Source organism: Varroa destructor, unplaced genomic scaffold (genome assembly GCF_002443255.2).
Source record: "Varroa destructor unplaced genomic scaffold, Vdes_3.0 BEIS01000001.1, whole genome shotgun sequence".
NCBI classification, from domain to species: Eukaryota; Metazoa; Arthropoda; class Arachnida; order Mesostigmata; family Varroidae; genus Varroa; species Varroa destructor.
The window spans coordinates 68254859-68275979 of NW_019211454.1; the positions used below are offsets into that span (position 1 = coordinate 68254859).

The window sequence follows — 21121 nt, forward strand, 5'->3', positions numbered from 1 at the left end:
CGTCCAATCTATAGATAGACAGGCGCGCGTGCGCAGGCGCACGTATCGCCTTTCCTGAGGCGGCTACAGAAAAGGAGATAAGAACCAAGTTAAGCTCTCGGTAACTGCTCGTAAGTCGCACGTATAATAGTTATCTTGTCTAAATTCTAGCGGCGATACTAGGCTGTTACAAAAACAACCAGAAGAAAAGAGTTTCAACCCTCCGCTAAATCCTCTTTTTCACTGTGAATGGAAAAAAAAAGAACGAATCTTTCCGTTTGATTAGTTGCTCGACATGTGCCCCACAATGACTTTAAGTAATTAAAGTGGAAATTATCGATCTTCTGTCGGACCAAAGTATAGTTGACAGTTGTTAAAATTTCATTGTAGTGTTTCAATGTAGTTAAACGTCTTTCGGAGCTTGTTTCTACTATACGGTACGTTATTTTGACAGTACTGCGTCTCTATGAGATATACACTGCGATGCGTCAGGACTATCAAGGCCCTCTTCACTGGCAACATCAGCTTGAACTGTATTAGATTGCTTTGGCGGCGGACAAAGCTTGATACATAGAATATGTGGGCGCTAATATAACTACCAGGCTGGCATACCGCTTTCTGTGCGCAATTGAGACGAGACGCGACGCGACGCATCGAAGTAGGCTATTGTTAGCCATAAAAAAAGAGAACTTGCCCATTGTGGTAACGAGTCACGCTGACCTCTGTTGTATGACTTACCCTCCCGCCAGCCTGATCATTTCAGCCGTTTCGCCTACACGTTATGGTTGTATACGATTTTATGAATGCTGCTCCTCTTCTTCGTCGTCGTCCCTCTGCAGGCCGGTTTCCACTGCACCTGCTACTAAAGGGACTAGTGCTGCCAAAATTACAGTTGTCAATGGTGATACTGGCGAGTGACTTCATACTGTGTCGCTATAGCAATATGGTGAAGGTGTGATAAGTGGCCCGTGGCAACCGTGCTCCATTTCTGTGTGATGAATGATGAATTCTGGATGATGAAATGATGTACCTAAGGAACCTTTCCATTGTCCATCACTGAGCTCCGTTCAGGATTTTAAGGCACCACAAGGAACCACTGCCTTCCCAAAAACATTTTGTGTCACATAAGGTTACTCTGAATAGACTTACGTAGTGCTTTCTACAGGCAATAGCTACTTATTTTCTTCCCTACTCCCACAAGATCGATTGCTGAATTGATCATTTGTCGATAAATCGGATTATACTGAGGTATTTTTGTGCTATATAGAAGCTGGACCTATTGCAAATCATTCTTTAGATTTGCCGTCTGTATATGGCGCCGATGTCCGTGAAAACCCATGTGGCTACTATGAGTTGCTGGATTAGGTTGGTCAATATGATTTGCCCCGGTTAGAATAAGCCCGTTTCCTGTGTGTACATACCGACACACGCAGTTGTGAGCGTTTATGTGACCAAGTAACCGTTCCAACGTGTGTTACTGACCGCACTCAAATTGGGGGTCGTTATTGGTTAGAGGTTTTTGTTTAACCCGAATAATCGAAAATAGCGTGAGAAAAGCGGCGTCCAATTCGGGTAACTATGTAATTACGTTTGTTATTGTAGGGGAGCGGATCTGCAGGCTGGCGAATAGATCCAATTGTTCCGCAGTCATCGATAACATAGCGTTACGTCTAGGTTCCGGGGGGTCTAGCCTTGTTTACGTGCGCAATGCTAGCGACATCTTTGGACCACTTCAGCAGCTCCATTGAGCGCAGATTTAGTTCGGGTACTTCTGCACTGCGTTCTACTGGTTACATGGCATCTTCGCTCTAGATCCAGATCCTGTTTCGTACGCGGTCTATCCTGGTGCATTTAAATACATACTCGGCGTATGTAGATTTTACATATTGTTGATTTTGATATGATCAAATCGTCTTACAGTTACGTGTTTGTGAATGGTATGATAACTGCTTTTTAGTTGGGTCGATATTTGCTACGTAATTTAGTGTTTAAATGAATAACGGCTATGTTTATTACTTTTCACACAGCGTCTGTCGTATTGTACCGTAGCGTGAAGACTCGTCCTTTCAGAGGCTGTCCTACTCAATGTTATGGCACAGGGAATTTCTGAACTAATATTGCGGCTAGATAAGGTTTTATTATTGTTCATCATGATTGGAGTCGGTATGAATAGACTCCTTGAGCGCGTATTGACTGTACTGGTTGAAACCACCAAAAGATTTTCCGTAGATACGGTTTGGTAATTGCCCGCTTATATCCACAGTACGTAAACTAAGATTTAGTACAAAAATTGCCAAACACCCATTGTAAGAACTTACTTGGAAAATACTTGTGCGTTAAGTAACAACGTAGCGTTACGTCTACATTCCGTCTACATAGCTCTTCAACATACGGCCGCATTTTCTAACGTGAGGCCTTTGAAATATTTTATCTTCAATATTCACGTAAAGCCTTGCGATCAATAACGCCTCTGCAGGATGACATAACCCATCTAATTAACAAGTCTTCAGAACCCTACTTTATATGCTTAAAAATTAAACGAAAATCCCATATTTATGTTGAAGAACGATGCAATCTACTGTTTTCAGGACGAATAAGCGCAAAAAACTCGTCGCACAGCCGAGTTCATTTAATATTACACGACATTTCTGCAACAAGATATGCTGAGAACGGATCTACTACAAGGCTCATCGAAGAAGAAGCCCCAGCAATAGCAAAGTAATTATTATGTAATACATAGTTGTTGATTATGCACTAGCTAGCATTGAATTGTTAACAACACGTCCAGCTAAAAAACCGAAATCGATCTTCTGTTATTTTATTTCAGGTGGCCAATAACAATGTATAGGCGATAGAGGCTAACCCGGTCACTTACGACGGTCGCCTTCAGCTTTCTCTTAGCAAACTGTGGTTTTAGCCGTATTGTTACATCTACAAATAATTTTTTTTAGATTTTCTCTTTAGAGTCTACAACAATGTATAGTTGCCCATGGAAGCGAATAAGACTTACAGGGTTAAGTTTTTGGATAACTTGTGGGACAAATGTCAAGTAATGGTTTTACCGAAACGGCAACATTGAAATGATTGGTATCGTGGTATTTTGCTTCACTTCGATTTATTTGCCTTTGGCGCGACAACAAATCTTTAGACTATTTTTTTTTTTCTTTTTTTTATATATATATAATGGCATCATTGATTTATTCCAGACTACCGTTACATGCTTGAGATAGCTAGGCTGTTTTTATGGGAATGAAAATGTACACTCAACGTAAAAATAGAGCAAACATCGTTTCTTTTTTTTTGTTTGCTCGGAAAGTCCATATTGGATTTGTATTATAGATATATATGCATAGTACTAATTATAAAGCTATATATTTAATAAGCATAATATCGCGGGTGTGAGGACATATCGTTCCATATAAAAACGTATTGTATTGTATCCAGAGTCTGCAAAAGTTCAAGAAAAAATAGAGTGGTGTTTTATGCACATGTTGCCCCTGCCACGAAGAAAATATAGGGCTTTTTGCAAGCTCTGACATATGTACTTCAGCTGTGACAAGTTGGGTATTTTATGCGTGCTTGATTTTCACCAATTTCCTACTCAGTTGTGAGTACTACATAGCACAGAATGCGAGCTGTCTTTGTAAATGTAAGTCTCCAATTTAACCCACGTTATGCCCCTGTTTGGACGTACTGGTCTGGAAAAATGTTAGCCCCCTATAAAAAAAAATATCACCCGTAGATCGTCTATGCTTCCTATTCGAACACAAACCTCAGCTGTATTTAGCTCGTCTTAGTTCGAAACAAGAAACAATGGACCCGAATAGTTATGAAACACCCAATACTCTGAACATGGGCATTTACATAAAAATGGTGAAATGATGCTTGAAAGTTTCGACGACGTTGCTCCGAAGATATTTACCCTGTACGTTTGTTTCCAGTCGTCCCGTCCAATCAATCATCCCGTCAATCAGTCGTCCCGATCAATTGCAATAGGCTAACCTTATTCGTATTAAACGTATTCCAGTTCGTATTAAACGATCGAAAACAAAGCATATGCTCTATTATTTCTGGACTTATAGTAAAAACAGATCTGATCAACAACAGCACTACCTATGCGTGGCGTACACACGAACTCGGTACTTGATATCCATGTATAACTGTCCGACTATGATCGATACGTTTCTTCATGTATACAAAGGCGCTTTTCCATTAAAATTTAGATATTACAGACAGTTTAATGTATCGCATCTGTCCATTCTGAACTAGAAATAGATATGCGCAAGAGTTGTACTTGGATTGATAAAATTCAAAAGCTGCATTTGATTGATTTCTGACGATTGCCGACGCAAACCAAACGTAATTTTCTTCTTCTCAAATCTGTTGAGAGAAATGTTTGCCGTCGGGGATGAATGTCTGAAGCGACAAACGCCTGATAACTGTGAAAAAATTTACACCAAACCCTTCACCTAAATCACTGCTCTCTGATGTGGTCATGATCCGCCTATTCCGATTGAGTTGTTTGCCAATAGATCAGAATAACCAGGTGAATACTCAATGCTTCTCACAGACGAAGGGTCTGAACGGAAGCCCAGGATAGGCAATAGGGCCGGTTATACCTCGTTCATATAAAGTATCCCTTGTAGGCCTTAATGTAGGTCCTAAAACATGATTTCGAATGCCAGATGTCCTGAAGGACAATCTACGCACACAGATTTAGCTTGTGCGGAGCTGTATTAACTGGTACACTTCATTGAACAATCCGTTCTATAAGCAATACTTTTCCATACGTTGCCATTGTTTGATTCCGTGAACTATTCCGATATAACGTTATGCCTGCTCTGAGCAATGTTGTGCTAGAATATTTTAAGGGATACGTGCAGTCCATGCTAAATATTCAAACAAAGTAGTAGTAACTGACTCCTTATTATTTTGGGTCTAAATCAACGTTTTATACGACCATAAGACGCGTTAATCGCCTAAATATCTGTATCGGAAAAAAAAAAAAAGTTAGATATTTACTTGTGTTTTTCTGCATTTTGAAAGAGAATGTCTCCAACTGGCGTGGCATAAATTCAGCTCAGAGTTTCCCATTGCCAATATGTCAAGGCTCCATTAGACGATGGCGTTGAAAATATTTTCGAGAAGTATTAAATGTACAGAGTACGCTATTAGTGAGAATAAGCCTCTTGCCTCTTGACAACTCAGTACGTTGATTCTCAAACGTTTTTCTGACGCGTTACTGCACGAACGTTTGGAACGTATATATAGACAGAGTCTATATATACGTTCCAAACGAAAGAGATAACATTTCTTGAGGAACACGTTTCCAAACAGTTAATTACGTGAAATTTATATCACCAGCGGTTATATTGTATCTTCATCGAGAATCTTCTTATACTATATAAGTATTTGGGCTTGCGGCAGTGAAAGACCCCATAGAAGTAGCTCAAGTTCGCGAAGCAATCTCTGCCGCTCTTTGACATTATCTACTACCTACCTAATCTAAAGGAAGTTAATTTCATTTCGCAGGACTCACTCTAAGCATGGGACAGGCCAGTATCATAGTTGTCACTATCACGCTAATGTCAAAACAAGGGTGACATGGTCATCGCTATTAGCTTTATTCCAATATAATTACTAACAATTAATAACCATTACTATTTGTATTTACCGTTGCAAATCAGTTATTTGTTTTACATGTGAAACGCCATCTTAAATGGGCTGTTTATATCGTCTTTGGGTCATACTGTATAATATAAGTTAGTCATATTAAGAGAACTTGCCTTCGAACAAACTTAACACCGATAAGCGATTTCTGCAATTTACGAAAACAAATCGCTTCTCACTTATTTAGGACACGTATAGAACACCTATTTATATAGCGATGACGGTGTCTGCATTGATTTTTTCATAGACAGGTTCCGTAACCTCGGTTCCTCTATGGCGGAAAACTTTCCCGAATCTTTCCGTGTATGGCAAAATACTTGTTCAGGTGTTCGGCCCTTCACGAAACGTCGGACGGTATCACTCACTATGCCTTGTTGCTCAAAATGGCTTCAATGAAAAGGTGTTTCTTGGTGCGTGGTGATACTGTTTGATTCTTGTGGCGTTCGATACTCTTTGTTTGTTCTATACTGTCGCTATCGGTCTGATACCCTCTCTAAAGCGATGGAGGCTCTTCGCGAATGGGTGCAAAAAGGCTTCATGTGCTTCTCCGCAATATCAAATATGGAAACTTTTTCATACTTCGCCCCTTTTTAGTAAAAGCATCAGGCCTCAACGTCTTCCATTCCTGGTCGCACGCTGTTATGTTCTGCTAGGCGCGAAAGATAAAGGCGACGAGTATGGCCGTCAGTTAGAAGCAGAACATCAGGTCACATAGGATAGACTAAGGCTCAGCAAAAAGCTGATTTACCAATGAAACACAGGAGATGATACTAGGCTCCAACTCGAGGGTTTTCCTTCCGATGCGGCAGGGAACACCGCATACCGCTTCTAATGAATTCATTCGTGTATATGCTCCTAGATAATAAATGCTTCTAAGATGAATCAGGACCCAATTCGATCGTGAATTACTTAAAGGGTTGTGTACGAAGCTTTCCTTAGCTTTCTTCCTTACCGTCCTTGTTTCTACGCCATAGTTGTTTCGTACATCTGATAAAAGTTATAATGCCCATAAAAACTTAAACATTTACCAGTACCACAAAGATGTAAGTTCTTTTGAAATAACATTTTAAATAGTAAACAGAAAGTCTAAAATGTTTTAAATTGTATTGAGTTGCAGGAGGTCACATGTCTCATTGGCTAATGATGAACATTGTTTAGCGAAGAATTATGAAATAGCCTACTTTTTTTATCTAGTGTAAACATACCGTAGTGTCCTCTTCAGGAAACGTGCGTTACTCTTTAATACGTTTAGTAAATAAGAGATCTTCGCATGGTTGCATTGCTTTGTCTACACTTTACATACTATCCCTATAATGAATATGTGCAATCTCGCCTTTAGGTTGCGTAACTTTTCGAAAGTCCTACCTAAGATAGAGACAGATAGGTTAAAGACATAGCATGGTCCCTTGACTTAGCAGTACTCGTTGCCCGTCTTAGCCAGCCTAGATGAGAACAGATGGCTATCTCCTAATATCTAGATCGTCTACTCATTTGTCTGTCAATACGTTCTTTTAAACTTTTGGAACCACAAATAAAGGTATAGATCTTTGTACATTTTGTTTTGTCGTACTGAATTAGACCTTGATTTAGAAGAGCATAAACCTAATTTTGCTTAATTATGAAGAAGCCACGATAGTAATAACAACTATCGATCACCAAATGGTACGGAAGGTACAGGTTGGCGTTTGTGTTAAGACTTGATCTTTTTAAAGGTAAAGCTGTTTTGGCTAAATGGCATCCACTTAAAAAGTAGCGCCTATGAGCTCAGTTCTTGAGATATCTCTTAAGCTGGTTACGGAAGAGTTACGATCTGTTTTATGTCGCGCACCGCATTACACAGTTGCACCTCAGGCCCAGAACTGTGATTCTATATATGAATCCTGCGAGGTTTCCTGCACAAAATTCGACGCTTGCCTATTTTTACATAACCAGGGAATAAGGGCCTGTAATGAGAGTTCACGGCGTTTCATAGCCTATAGAAGGTGTAAAAAAAAAAAAAAAAAAAAGCGAGGTAAAGAATAGCAGGTCTTTTTTCGATAGTTCATTTTATAATAATAATGACTTTTTAGTTAATGCAACAATTGATTTATATATATATATATCTCGCTAGGATAATTAATTGTACTACATACATTTTACGCTAGTAGAATTTTAAGAAACGTGACATATTATACCTGCTTAGCGTTTATTGCATCCATTGTTTATAATAGTCTACAATGTATAGATTGCACTCTTAGTATCTACGTTGATTCTCGCCCATATTGTAGATCCCGTTCGATGAAGTGTATATTTTTTGCGCTCGTTGAAAATTTACCATGTGTAGTTTCCATCAGATATAATAGCATTTTAAACGACTACTTAGACGTTATACGCTCTAATAGTCAGGAACAAATGGTATTGGGTAGGTCTTTTACAAAATTCTTTGCCATGTTATAGTGAATTTCGGACCTTTAAACGTTTACTTTGTAATACGTTACGCGTAGGCGTACTCACGTGTGTAGCACTCACGTGTGGCGTTGTTGAAATTGGGGTGATCCAATAATGTACTCGCCACCAGTGCGTCTACCAGGACTTCTTTTTGTTACCCTTTCTCCGTTCCCTGCTGTCAGTTTGCTTGACTGCGTCGATGCATTGTCGTCGTATTTTTCCTTTTGACGCGGCAAGAGACGAACGGCCCATACACCAAACTGAAACAAATATCGCCAATGACCTGCCCGAAACAGGATCAAGCATTGCGCGATTGACCAGAAGGAATCATATACTCAGCAAACATCAACGCTGCTTTCGGATTGTCATATTGACATAATGGTGACAAAATTGAGTGTTAGAGTGCAAGGAACGCCCAGTATCTTGGCTTGTGATGGTCACAACAGGTAACGCACGAGGAAAGTCCACAGGGATTTGAAGTGAGAAGGTAGCTCTTCGTTTTGGACTGCCGTGTTTCCACTAAAAGCTCTAAAAACATAAACGCATACTAATGAAGTTTAGAACTTGATTTACTAATGTAATTTTGAACCAGCTCCGACCATAGCACTCACTGTTAGAAGGTGAACGACGTAAACAGCTTTTATTAAGGGCTTATTTTTTTTTTTCTGTTACAATACCTTATAAAGCTTCGGTTGACACACCCGGTCAACTCCAGAGTCGTCTTTAAAGGAATACAAAATGAAATACGTTTTTTAAACCAGCAGGACGTCATGGTAATGGCAATTTATATCCAGCGGGGTTCATCTGCTCGTAATGAAAAAAATAACATAAAAATAGAATGACAATAGTAATAATGACGACAACAATCATTTAATTACAGTGCTCTCGTTTAAAAACTATTCATCAACACACTTAAAAATAAGTCAGCAGTACATGTTTTTGCTGATGTGGGGACCGTATAACAAAGTTAAGAGGAGGGGGTGACGGGAGTTTTCTTCGTGGTGTAAAGTACTACCACATGTAGTTTTTTAGCATGAGAGTGTATATACAATATAATGATACCTTTTCAGTTGAGCTCCTTGGCTAAGCTGTCTAGTGAATGTATTATATATGAAAATATTAAATAATCGGCTTGTATTCAATCGCGCCTACTTTAAGTGTCTTACGTCATTGATTCCTCATTAACTTATGCTCAGTACATATGAACAAGTTCTCGTGAAAGGATTGAGATCCACATTTTTGACACCATATCCTTTCTGTTGATCGCTAGCGTTGTCCGACTTAAAATGTTCTACGATTCAGTGCTTGAGTATTTGACTCTTAGCTTGTAAGGCACACGTGCTTGCATACTAAACTTGATGGAAGTTTAATAACTTTGTCAATCAATCAATCAATTCTCTGTGTAGATACAAACAAAATGTTTATATTGCAAGGATTATAGGCATATCTCGCATGTTGGTTTTGTAGGGTGAGCTCAACAGACGAGTTCTTTGTTACTCATTAGCATTTTAAAAGATCTACAGAGAGAGAGAGAGAGAGGGAGAGAGAGAGAGAGAGAGGAGAGGAGAGAGCAGGGACGAAAGGTCCAGGGCTGTCTGGCTGTTGCAGATAAAATCAGTTTGGACTGGGAAACCCAGCGATTCTATGACATTCTTTCTAGCTACCATGTGTACAGGTGTATTACCTGGGTTTGGAAAATTTATCAATATTCTGATTACTTTTATGCGTTTTCTTTTATCTGTACCTGTAAGGACCTATATAGTGTGTATGTTTTGTGTGGCAATATTTATTAATTATTCTTTGAAAAAGGGAAAGCTTTGTTTCGCCTACTGAGCTCTTTCCCGGAAAATCTTAGACAACATCGGCGACAGTTTGTCAAGCGAGCCCCTTATTAATTCGTTACTGTCGACCGAAATTTTTAATCAGGCATTCCCAACGTAGTCAGGCTTAATTAAAGGATACTAAATGTACTGCATTTGTCGATTAAAACGTTATCCACTGTTGTCGTTCAGTTGAAAAATGTTGATTTTGCAGCTGGTTGTGCTTGCCGCCATTCCGTCAAAGAAGCACCGGGACGCCATTCCGATTTCGACCACATCTGACGTCGCTTACGGGTCCAACGTTACTGTTGTTATTGGCGTATGTGGAAATCTATTTATTTTGACACTCATTATCAGGTTTGTACGTTGGCATTTCTAGCGAACATAGGACAACAATTGTACAGTCGCCTAATTTACACTATTTAGTCCTATGTGGATTTTACCCTATTGATGCGTAGTGCTGATAATTATACTGCTAAGTAAATTTGGTCAAGTAGTTAAACCTATAATGGGGCACTATTTGATGCTTTCCTTTATCAAAAGAGAAGACTCAGAACGACATGTATTACAGTGAGTAATTTTTCCCAAATGGCAAAACGAAATTTCTTAGATTTTTTCATATCTGCTACTACTTTTCTCTAGCTACATCTAACTGTGATTTCCACCTTTCCGGCAGCCAACAAATGGAACCTAAAAATGTACGAGGTAGCGAGTAAACATAGCACTGCTGAACTATGAAGGGTCATCTCTGTGCCTATGAAGCGTGATTAAATGGAACATTAAAAGTCGTTAATTGTAAAAGAGACCTATTTGTTTTACTCGTAACGAAAGAGTTATAACGGTGATCACCACTATCTGCCATCGAAGTTATTTCATTGTTAGCTGATGGTAACTGGCATTATGAATTTTAGCAATAACGAGGAACAGACCCCGATCTATTACCTGTAAGTTACAATAAGTATTTCGCAAAAAAGCTCGTCACTTTTAAACTTTTACAACCATATATTACTCTGCTAATTCAGAGGTTTTACTTAAAGCCCGGTAGCTTATTGCCGCCCGAAAGTGGACGCAGACCAAAGAATCCGGGGACTATTTTGATTTCTATAGGACTGAGGTAAGAGCACTACAGGTTAGAAAGAAACCTTGAGTTATAGCTTAGCTGACGTCGGTATCTCTATAGGCAGATATTGGCATGGCAGGGCAAGAGGTGAAACTCGCGCGTACTCTATTGGTACTGCGACAACTTCTGCATTCTAGCCGGAAGAACATGCAAAACATAGTATAATCAATAACTGTCAAAAGAAGTACCCTTGTTATTTTGCAAAGATACTGAAAGTGATCGATAACTTGAAGAGAATGTAGCAAAATGCTTCTCTAAAAAAAACGATTTCATTAATTAAACTTGCAAAAGGTATTATAAAAAGGAAACTAGTGGAAAGTTTCTTAGCATCTAGTGAGGTTGTATTGAGGAAAAACTATAGCCTTATAAAACCTAACTAAGACTGCTTTTGTCACTCGATCGAATCATTCATATAAACGAGTAGTTTAAAAGTTATCTGATATAATGTATCTGATATAATAAGGTATAATGATGCGGTAATAATATATGTGTTACATTTGTAGTAAGTAAGTGAATCTTAAGGTACAGAGGAATTACTACGACTACTATATATATATATAAATAAGTGGATTTTTCGTTTATGTTGAATGCACTATACACGTAACTAAAAAGAAGCAGACATATAGTTATATTACAAGGTTTTTCAGTTATCTTCTCGTTACCCTCTGGTAGTTTCTGGTAGTGGTGATCTCTGGTAGTTTCGAGTAGGATTGAGAAGCACACCATCGAAATGTTTACCACATATACAAGTATACAATTAAAATATTATGTTTCTGCCTCATAACTTGTTCAAAGTTTTAATGAAATGTAACTTTTTGCTCTAGATGATTAGCTTAACAACCATCGTGTCAGCTTAATGCCTGTAGTACGTCATGTAAGTCATATCAATTAATATTTACTTTATATTTGAGACTAAATTTGCTGCTTTGTTTCATAGAAACTATCAGGAAAAGGAAGATCCACCATCTTCGATCATACATCGCGTATTGGGGATTTTATCATACCTCCACTTCAATTTCGAAGAACATTCAACCAACTTTAAGGTTAATAACCTTCATTCATATCTTTTCTAATTAAACATTCTTTTAATTTATAATTATATATTTAGATTTAGATAAAATCTAGATGAACCGGCTGTTCAATATATTTAAAACTGAATGTATTTCAATAACGAGGTCAAAACACTCGTTCTACACGCATACACTTGTAATAACTTTTTGTCATATCTACCTTGTTTCGCTCCGAAATAATAAATATCAGTTATTCTCCTTCGTTGCCCTCGTGCATCGGGAATGTTTGCAAACTGTTATTCCTTTGGCGTGAAGACGTAACGAATTCTACCTGTTAGTCGTGTTATCGAAATCAACCATTTTGAGACTCATAGTAACCCTATTCTTTTTCGCTGGGCCAACCTGCGTCCCAGGGGCGCTTTCTTTTTTATTTTGATCTAATCTTGCACCGCCATAAACTTGTTCCTCATTCTCCTTGTTTGCCCTTAATTATACCTGCGACCAATACTGCCATGCTCTCCTATATCATCTTGACAGTATCCAATCCTTTTCAAGCGCCCCAAATATGGGATTATAAAAGGAGGGATGTATCGCCTTTGTGCATCACACCTCGCACATCAGTCTCCGTTACCTTTCTTTATTGTCAGCAGATAACTTGCGGGCATCCCTAAGAGTCCTCTGGTATAATGTTGCATAACTATTATCACACTTTCCTAGTTGGTTCTTTTGCCACTTATATTTCCTTTTTACTGAATATCAGCGGTGCAGAGTTATCTACGCCTTTTTTGCAGATTATCAGTACGACGACTGGGCGATCCGCGTGCGCTATTGTTTGCACGCCTCCAGCTCTCAAAACTTCGAAACGTTATTATAGGAATGACAAACCGTCGATTTCTCGGGCGCTCTGGCGATCATGTTGACTTCCATCTTACTATATATAACAGCTCTATCATTGAATTAGAAGGTTAGTCTTTTGTTCATTGTGCTTTTAAGAATCGATTTTCCCTGGTGGCCAGATTGGACGGTATGGAAGGTTTGCTCGACTTTCCAGTGAGAGCCAATATGGGCCATTATCAATCCACAAGGTGTCTTTACTCACGCGATAACTTGTTTATGGTTTACCTAAAGACGTTTGACTTTCCTAGACTGCTTCGCCTAAACTTCGCCCGCCAATATGGCCGTCGACGAGCATTTCACGCCGCGAGGGCGTCTGTTGGATTTTCTGTGTCGGTTTGTTGCGGCCGGTTTGCAAGTCTTTTTAAGCACGACGACACGTATAATTACAACATATGGTCAAGCGCAGCTTTGAATGGTATCAAGATATCTCTGCTTTCCAGATTTTCTTTATGCTCTAGGCATATCTCCGTCATTTCTTTCGGCGCGCTATAGGGCTTAGCTGGTGCCTTGCCTCTCATACTCGATATTCCCATACCCTGTCTCCAGTGTACATGGGGTGGCTGTGTGATGCTTCTTTGACAAGCTTTCAATTCGGAGCCTCTTCCTTTGTGTCATCATCTCCAAATGGTGGAAAGCTGGCGACCTATTTCGAACGTAACTGAAGGGTTGTTATTAAAATAGGTTGTGACTGCCCGGCTGCTAGTTCGGCTATATTTACCTTCTTCGACCACCCTCGACCGTCTTAACAGTTGTTTCTCTCACGTTGAAATCTCGAACCACCAGCACCATTTTGTTGCATCCCTTGCATCTTCCTACTTTTCCATTAAAGGCTGTAAAAACATTATTACACTTTAGTATCTTAGTGTTTGGCGATGTGGAACACTATAGGTTTATATTCGGGTTCTACGTAGACCCACCTCCCGGCAAGACGTTATTCTTTTACCATTAGGCTTGGCATGGCCCAAAGCACTGCGTCACCCTTTTTGTCATTTAAACAGTCTTAATTTTGCTTGAGGTTCAGTGCCTTGCGGTGAGATTCGTGGATAGCTAATATCTTTTGCCTCTTTTTCTGTGCTTTAGCTGCAGTGTTTCGTTAGCGTGCTGCTATTGGTGCATGGAAGTTTGTACCAGCTTGCATTTTTTGCACCGAAAGATATTTTTAAGATGTTTGTTGCTCTTAATTATTATTGCTGCTCTTGTCTCTTTTAGTTTTCTTATACTCGCTATCACTCCTTTGTCGTTTGTTTCTCGACGCTCGTGCGTCGTCACCTGCTTTGGCCTGTGGCGGCTTGTTTCTATCCCTTTTCCTTGTTGCTCGCCGGTAGATAATCTCGGTTTGCTCCACCATGGCAGAAGTTTTTCTCTTGCTGGATTTTTTTATCTCCCATCTGTAGTGTTCTATACAATGGGTTCGGCAGGATTAGCAGGGTGATTTGGTTCCCGTCTTCGGACCCCTACTAGTTATAGCACTTCGCTTTTCTAGTATATATACATCGGTGCATCACCCGTATAGGGTGTTATCTAGCGTAATGATTTTATTGGGCGCAGATGACAGCGCAATGGGGACTTGTTGGCCCACATTGCGTTTTGCTACGCTTGATTATTGTTCGTAGTTTTTTTTATCTTTGATGATTCTGATTAATATTCATTTGATATGATTTTACACTGTAGGCCTTTTGCCCTTCCATTACGACTAATCTTTTTTGAAAAAGCAAAGTAAGGTCCACTCAGTCGTCTTTTTTTGTTGTTTTTGTAGTGAAATCGGCGTCAACTCTGGCCGTTGTATGCGCAAGGTAGTCCTTTTTCTCGCCCCTTTCTGTTTTCTATTCTCCGGCTCTGCTCCGGAGTATGGCAAGCAAAGATTCATTCTTTCTTATTTTTCCTCTTTTTAGACGTGGCTAGAATTCCATAACGGGTTTGGCTGCGTTTTTTGCTACCCGATCTTGCCGATAATTAGCATGTCGTCTACCTATGTGGGATTTTTCGCGGTTGACTGTGGATCAGCTAGGTAAATTTATACAGCCAGCCTTGGCCCACCGCTACCTCCTCGAGCTGACTTGTATTATAAGAATAATAATAACTATATGGCTTGCCGATATTGCTGCTAGTAAGCAGGAGTCATTATGCCGATGTAAAAACACTTCAGATCCTCGAAGCAACCGCAGATGAATTTCTACAAGCCTATCGCCTGTAAGTATCGGCCGCCAAGTGTTGGGTTTCGTCTGGAACACGACCGGGAAGATCGGCCTCTCGTCGTTAGACTGATTGTCACTAAGGATATTGCTCGTTCGAAGGCAAGTGTTTACCTATCTTACCTTAGCCTCTAAACTTCATTTTATCTTTTTCATCCATAAAGAAAGCATTGATTATACAAATATTTTACGTGTTGGCTGCGTATTTTTAGGCTACCGCAATGCCGTATCGGAGCTGTATCACGATCATCTGCTTGTGCCAATAGCGGCAGTAACAAGACTGTCCAAATTCAATCTAATTGTTTTCAAATATATATTTTTGTTGGTTACTTATTCATGTCAGTACGAGAAAAAAGAATAAGGAACGAATATTGATTTATTGTTTCGCAAGTTTAATACCTTTCAATTTGCTAAAATTGCATCCTCAAGAATCAACCTCAAGTTTATTTACATAAGCATTAGAATGTGTAATACGTGAAACACAAAACTACCCCATAAGTTACCATTTCGTGCTGTTTGTTGAATAATAGAGAAGAAACAGCGGACATTTTTGTTTCTACCACCTCGGTGCACGACGCTTCACGCATATTGGGTATTCCGATACCCAGAGGGCTCAGCTTCCTCTGTAAATGACTTAGCTCAACAAACTATTTAATAAACCTGTCCGATTATGCCCCAGTGCTAAACATCTGAAAAGATAAAATGTTAAAGGCTTTTTTCAAACTTTACTAGAGCTTGATTTTTTAATATAAATGTTGAACGAGTTCGCTTTTGACAAAATCATGCCATTCCATGAATATTATGTCAGTCATGACGTCCTGATGACATAATATGACCTCCTGAAGGTCAAATGATTTAATAGGAACGATTAGAAAAGGACTACTGCAATCAAGACAACAATTTTATTTCGTTCATCAATGAATAGCATCGTTTGTCAACTCGTCAAGCCAAGCGATCCCTTACCAACGATTACAGTCGTAAACAAGGAGACCCGTTCATTAACCCAATTGCAAATAACGTCCAAGATCCGTTTGCTTTACTGTGTTGGGCTGTTACCCGATAATCGTGAAGGTACTTGAAGGAAATAGTGGTACCATTGTGGTGCCTGTTGTTTCAGCCTTAATTTGAAAAATAGTGCGAAATGAATTAGGTAGAGAAAATGAGCAATTTTGAAATGATTATATCGGTCTCCTCGAACGGCTTTAAGGCGCGGGGATTCGTATTCTGACTTCTAGAAGCGAACACAGCATCGCAATCGGAATACACAGAAATAGAATTTGTCTGCTCTATCCTTTTTCGAAGTCTTCCTGAAGTCGAAACATGCGCTCTGTATCATTTCGGGTAAGATACGCATTTTATCATATTTTTATAAATAGAATGATATTTTTACCGATAATAAACGAGTTAGTTGTGTGTGTGTGTGTGTGTGTATGTTTTGACTGATAAGGTAACCGTCAAATACTTAGCTTTATCTTTGTACAGACCCTTCGTAAAACAAGTTCGTGCCGATCGACTGCAGCCGTTCTTTCCGAATAACAGTGACTAAAATCAATTAGTGTACCGTCCGTGTTCTAACTCCAGTAACCACGATTTGCATCTACTGGAAATATTTCGGGCTCCGTAATGATTGAAGCTTCTCCCGTACTCGTCCTAAGCTTCTATTTAACTATCAAACACCTTTGTTAGCTTGTGTCGGCAGCGAAATCATTAAAGAAAATTTAAATTTTCAACCGCATATATCAAGTCGCGGATGTCCTTCAAATTTTTATTGAATGAAATAAATACTTGGCATCACCTGTTGTAAAGGTGTGTAGGTAGATGAAACATAATGAAGCAATGTCTCTTGACGACTATTTCTATTTATAGCCGCTAGGTGGAGTAGAGGAACGAATCAAACGATTGGAACTTTCACGTTCTGATCCCTCGACCAAGGATCTCTCGAACCTACAGTTGATTGTGAGCCTCTATAATCCGAAGAAGCGTCTAGCCAAATGTCAGATTGGCCCAAGAGGTTCTGTGGCCGGGATGCTCAATGCAGGATAGCACTCAATGGGCAGCGTGTAGTAAAGCTCAAAGAAACAGTGTCCAATAGGACCTCAGAAAAAATCTAAATGTTTCCTTGGCAAGCCATTCAGGTAGAGAATGAAGAAGCTGTGTGAAAGCTCGGCGAGAGACAATCTTTAAGAAATTTATTTTGCCAACACAATCTAGTTTGTGTGGGCAACGATTGGCCATGAAAAAAAGCATAAACGAACGAGTCAATCCGATGAATGCACGTAAAGTAGGCTTCAGATAAAGTGACTAGCTAACAAAGGTGCACAAATACGTAACAAAGTAATGTCATTCACTCCGAGTGATACTTGACCACACCCTAGAAAAGTATTTAGGTGACCAAAAAGTCATTTCGTAGCTTTCTATTTTTGTTATCGTACTTTTCCACCATACTCTTCACATGTACGATCTTCTCATTTATTTTTAAGCAGAAGCCATAGTCGGCTTGTGTGGGAAAGTGTATCTAGTTTAGCTTCATCGGCGGCTAGTGGAAATGAATAGTCCACAGCCATCCTACGCGTACGTAGACGTGCATTGATTCATATATTTAAATTATCATGCTAGATTTAGAACTCGGCCTGGCTTATCTGGCAAAGCGTAGATACATACCGCGGCCAGTGTCCCCTAGCGCCCAGTAGGCCCCATCTAGCTCTGCGGACCTATGCAATCTTCTCCGTTTCGAAAACAAACTCATGGATCAGCGAAGTTTCGGTTTTCGATGAGATTTAGATAGTTCTCAGAAACAGGCACACAACTAATTCTTCCGTCATCTGGACGTGTAACCGGGTGATGCGAAATAACGAAGACCTCGAATATCTTTGTCCGGAATGGTCACGTCATGAAGTAATTTCAAAGTTGTTGTTGTTATTAAGAACTTCTTTGCGGAAAGCATTTCTTAACGCCATTTTACACTAAAATCAAAAACAGGTCACTTGGTAAGCTAATAGTTGCTCGTAAAAATTAATATTTTTCTCGACTAACATTTGGTATTTTTGGTTTATGTTTGACCATAATTAAAAAGACGGACTTTTCATGATTAACAGAAATAATAACAATATATATATATATATATAGAAATATTTACCTATTATGGTTAGCTTGGAATTGCTGTGAGGCGAGTTTTTCAGGATTTCACCTTTTGGCCATGAGTTGCAGGTTAAATAACTAGACTAATCGGCTAGCTAACTGCAATGATTTCCTGAAAATGGTGCAAAAAGCTACACTCCCTGGGATTTTGAATTATCTAATAATATGAATAGTTTTATATGTAAACAATGGCCTAGAATCATATTCGAAACAGAAATGTTTCATTTTACAATAGAAAAAAAAAAACTATTTTGTTTAATTTAGAAGGCTTTACGGACATGTCCGTTTGACTTCAAATAGATGAAACAGGCAAACCTTTAGATGAATAGTATTATTCGTTATCGGACTGTAAAAAAGGAACATAAATTAGTTGCTCTCATCTTGTTTGCAATGATACTACAAAGGAAGCGATGAAGGGCAATGGCGGATGAACGTGCAATGAATGCCAAATGGCAAAAAATAGACGTCTCTGAATGGACTCTGGTATTTGATTTACTAACGTTGTTCCGCTCGTAACGGCGCTCCACCATGTGACGTCGTTGCCACGGGGTCGAGGCATACGCTGATACGAGGCATGGTTAAAGCGTAAATTAGAAGAGTGAATCAATGGTAATTGTCATTGTTGTCGATGAAACATAAGCTGTAAATGTAAGATCCCTTCATAAATCTTCGTAATAATAAATCCCGCATATGCCATTAGGGGTGTGGAGGGTTGGCGAACGGAAATCAAGAGACCATTTTAATGCTTGCCAAATAAGGGCTGTAATTGAAACGTGTAAAAAAAACTGGAAAATAGCTGGACAAAATGTGGTCGGATCTTGAGCGAAATAGAGTATAGACACCCGTAGCAGAACTTATTTATTTTTTTCTATACACAAATTGCCTTCAATTTATAATCTCTCATCGGGCGACAATTAAAACGCGCGGGAAACCATAACTGCTGTAGTATTGTTGGCGGAACAAGTGGCTCGTGTCGTACGGGGCAGCCTACTGAATAGGGAGAAGCACAATGAACCGCTGACACTGAAAGGAACCATCTAGCGTTAACAGCATTTTGTTTTTGCAATGGAATTATGAGCTGGCGAAGAGTACATCGAACCGAGCACCGCAAGATGTAATAACAATGTCTGTACCTAGAAATAGGCATAAGGCCTTGAAGAGGAGACATAGCCTAGAAAAAAAGTACATGGAGGGACGATAGTATACAGAGGTACAAAACGAAACAGATTAGGTTGTGTATCGTAGGACTCTATCGTAGGGCAAAAAAACGAAAGCAATATTAATAAGAACATAAACGGTGATAGGTAACTGAATAGTTGCTATACAAAAAAAAATAGCAGATGAGGCAAATATCTGTGGATCTATTTAGAACTTCGAGTGTAAAAAACGTTCGACTTTTCAATTAACAGTATGTTGATCTCTGCTGTCATCTCGTAAGTTTTTCTAAAGTAGAGGTCAATAGACCTTAACACAGCTGAGTGTTTTTGTTAACAGTAGACTCGTTACGAACTTCTCTATTTACTTATCGATTTTCTGTTTATTCTTGAGCATACTTCGATACATAAACATGACCAGGACTTCGATACTGCAATGAGCATTTTTGTCAGGTCCCTCTCTATATGTCGTCGTGTTCACAATTCATTCGTACATTAGAGCAATGGCAATACTCGTACATATCTCTTACTTGTGCTTCCTTTCTATCATCCTTTTTGTACTATAACCTTAATGTTGTACTTTCATTGATACAGATATTACCAGCCCATGATCTGCATAAATACTCACTTTGTACGATTCGTATTGGGTCGTTGAACCTACATTCACACTCAATGGACACCGTTTGAAACTTGATTAATCGCTATATACAAATCACCTAGATGTCTAAACCTGAGGTACATGCGTTTGACCATAAAGGCTTTTCGGTATCTCTTGGCACCTTTACGCAGTTTCCTCTATAATTTCGCCCCGTTTTATACGTCGACTAGTGCATCACGTACACTTCGCCCTAGGACCCCATGAATCTAATTATTTATCGTCTATAGCGAGGCTCTTTCTGAGGTGCAGTAGTGTGTCCCATTAAGATCGATAACTACACAGAAGTTTCGATTCTAATATTTGAATTAAATTGACATTGAAGATTCACTCATTTACATACAGTTGAAACATGTTGCCGGTGAACATGCTTCGCCTAAAATTCGATGTTTTTGGGTTTTTCGACCCAATCTCGGTAAATTCCAGCTGCGCAATTTTCGTAGAGCTTTCCATAGTTATACATACAAAAAAAAATTGCAAATCTTGTATGAGAACAAGCAAATAGTCCTTTTATAGTATAAATCAAATTACGTACTCAAAAAGAGACATTTGTTCATTGATGCATAACATTAGCAAAGCAAGTTCCGAAAACATCCAGCAACAATGCACACAATGTAGTATTGCGCTGCTTAAAAGTAGTTAAAGTTTCGCGTTATCAAACGCCATGTTTACTTTCCCATTATCAGGCCGGCGATCAGATCGGTTCCCTCCACGCATCGTATTGCTCTTATTGTTATTCTTAGGGGCAGCAAGCATGGCGTCAATATGGTTCTCGATGTAAACGGAATTGCCCTTGAAACGGCTACTTCCGTTGAAGTTGCCACTGGAGGTTGTTGCTATAGCAGCGTTACGCTTAGCACTCAGATGATGACCGAGCGGGTCGCAGCAGTCGTGGTAGGCCTTCGTTATGAGACGGTCGAGTGCAAGGAAAGGTGACTCAAGTGTGACGGTCAGGACGAGTGATAGCGAGTACGATGTGAACAAATGACCGAGATAAAGATAGCCCTGCAATGGAGCAATACGCATATTAGCTGCTTTGCGTCTGACTTATGTACCGTT

General features: G+C 39.4%; 2 protein-coding genes across 8 annotated transcripts in view; one reads left to right on the plus strand and one right to left on the minus strand.

The window, feature by feature from the left end:
• The first annotated feature begins 115 nt into the window (after positions 1-115).
• Positions 116-15843, plus strand: LOC111242995 (uncharacterized). Of its 7 annotated transcripts, XM_086976577.1 has the most exons (10): positions 116-1227; positions 1582-1847; positions 2568-2697; positions 2807-8522; positions 10111-10253; positions 10934-11010; positions 11954-12059; positions 12818-12990; positions 15070-15217; positions 15328-15843. In XM_086976577.1, the coding sequence occupies exons 5-8, from the start codon at positions 10218-10220 to the stop codon at positions 12944-12946; spliced, it is 348 nt and encodes a 115-aa protein (XP_086832703.1). In that variant the 5' UTR covers positions 116-1227; positions 1582-1847; positions 2568-2697; positions 2807-8522; positions 10111-10217; the 3' UTR covers positions 12947-12990; positions 15070-15217; positions 15328-15843. The 7 variants fall into 7 exon arrangements, 5 of the variants coding, with proteins under 5 accessions (XP_086832703.1, XP_086832704.1, XP_086832701.1 ...); XM_086976578.1 differs by lacking the exon at positions 2807-8522; XM_086976575.1 differs by lacking the exon at positions 10934-11010 and having other exon boundaries at positions 122-1227; positions 10111-10215.
• Positions 15844-19763: 3920 nt separating this feature from the next.
• Positions 19764-21121, minus strand: part of LOC111252726 (nose resistant to fluoxetine protein 6-like) — a 39247-nt gene continuing 37889 nt past the window's right edge. The window contains exon 13 of the mRNA XM_022811055.2: positions 19764-21067. Coding sequence (XP_022666790.1) covers positions 20702-21067 — 366 coding nt within the window. The 3' untranslated portion in view covers positions 19764-20701. The remainder of the gene's footprint in view (positions 21068-21121) is intronic.

What these genes read in the sequence shown, in the direction of transcription:
- LOC111242995 (XM_086976575.1), top strand. Translation starts at nt 8,455, where the DNA reads ATGGTGACAAAATTGAGTGTTAGAGTGCAAGGAACGCCCAGTATCTTG. An exon ending in GCTTGTGATGGTCACAACAG is followed by an intron (nt 8,523 to 10,110) that starts GTAACGCACGAG and finishes TTGATTTTGCAG; the next exon opens with CTGGTTGTGCTTGCCGCCAT. An exon ending in ACGTTACTGTTGTTATTGGC is followed by an intron (nt 10,216 to 11,953) that starts GTATGTGGAAAT and finishes TTTGTTTCATAG; the next exon opens with AAACTATCAGGAAAAGGAAG.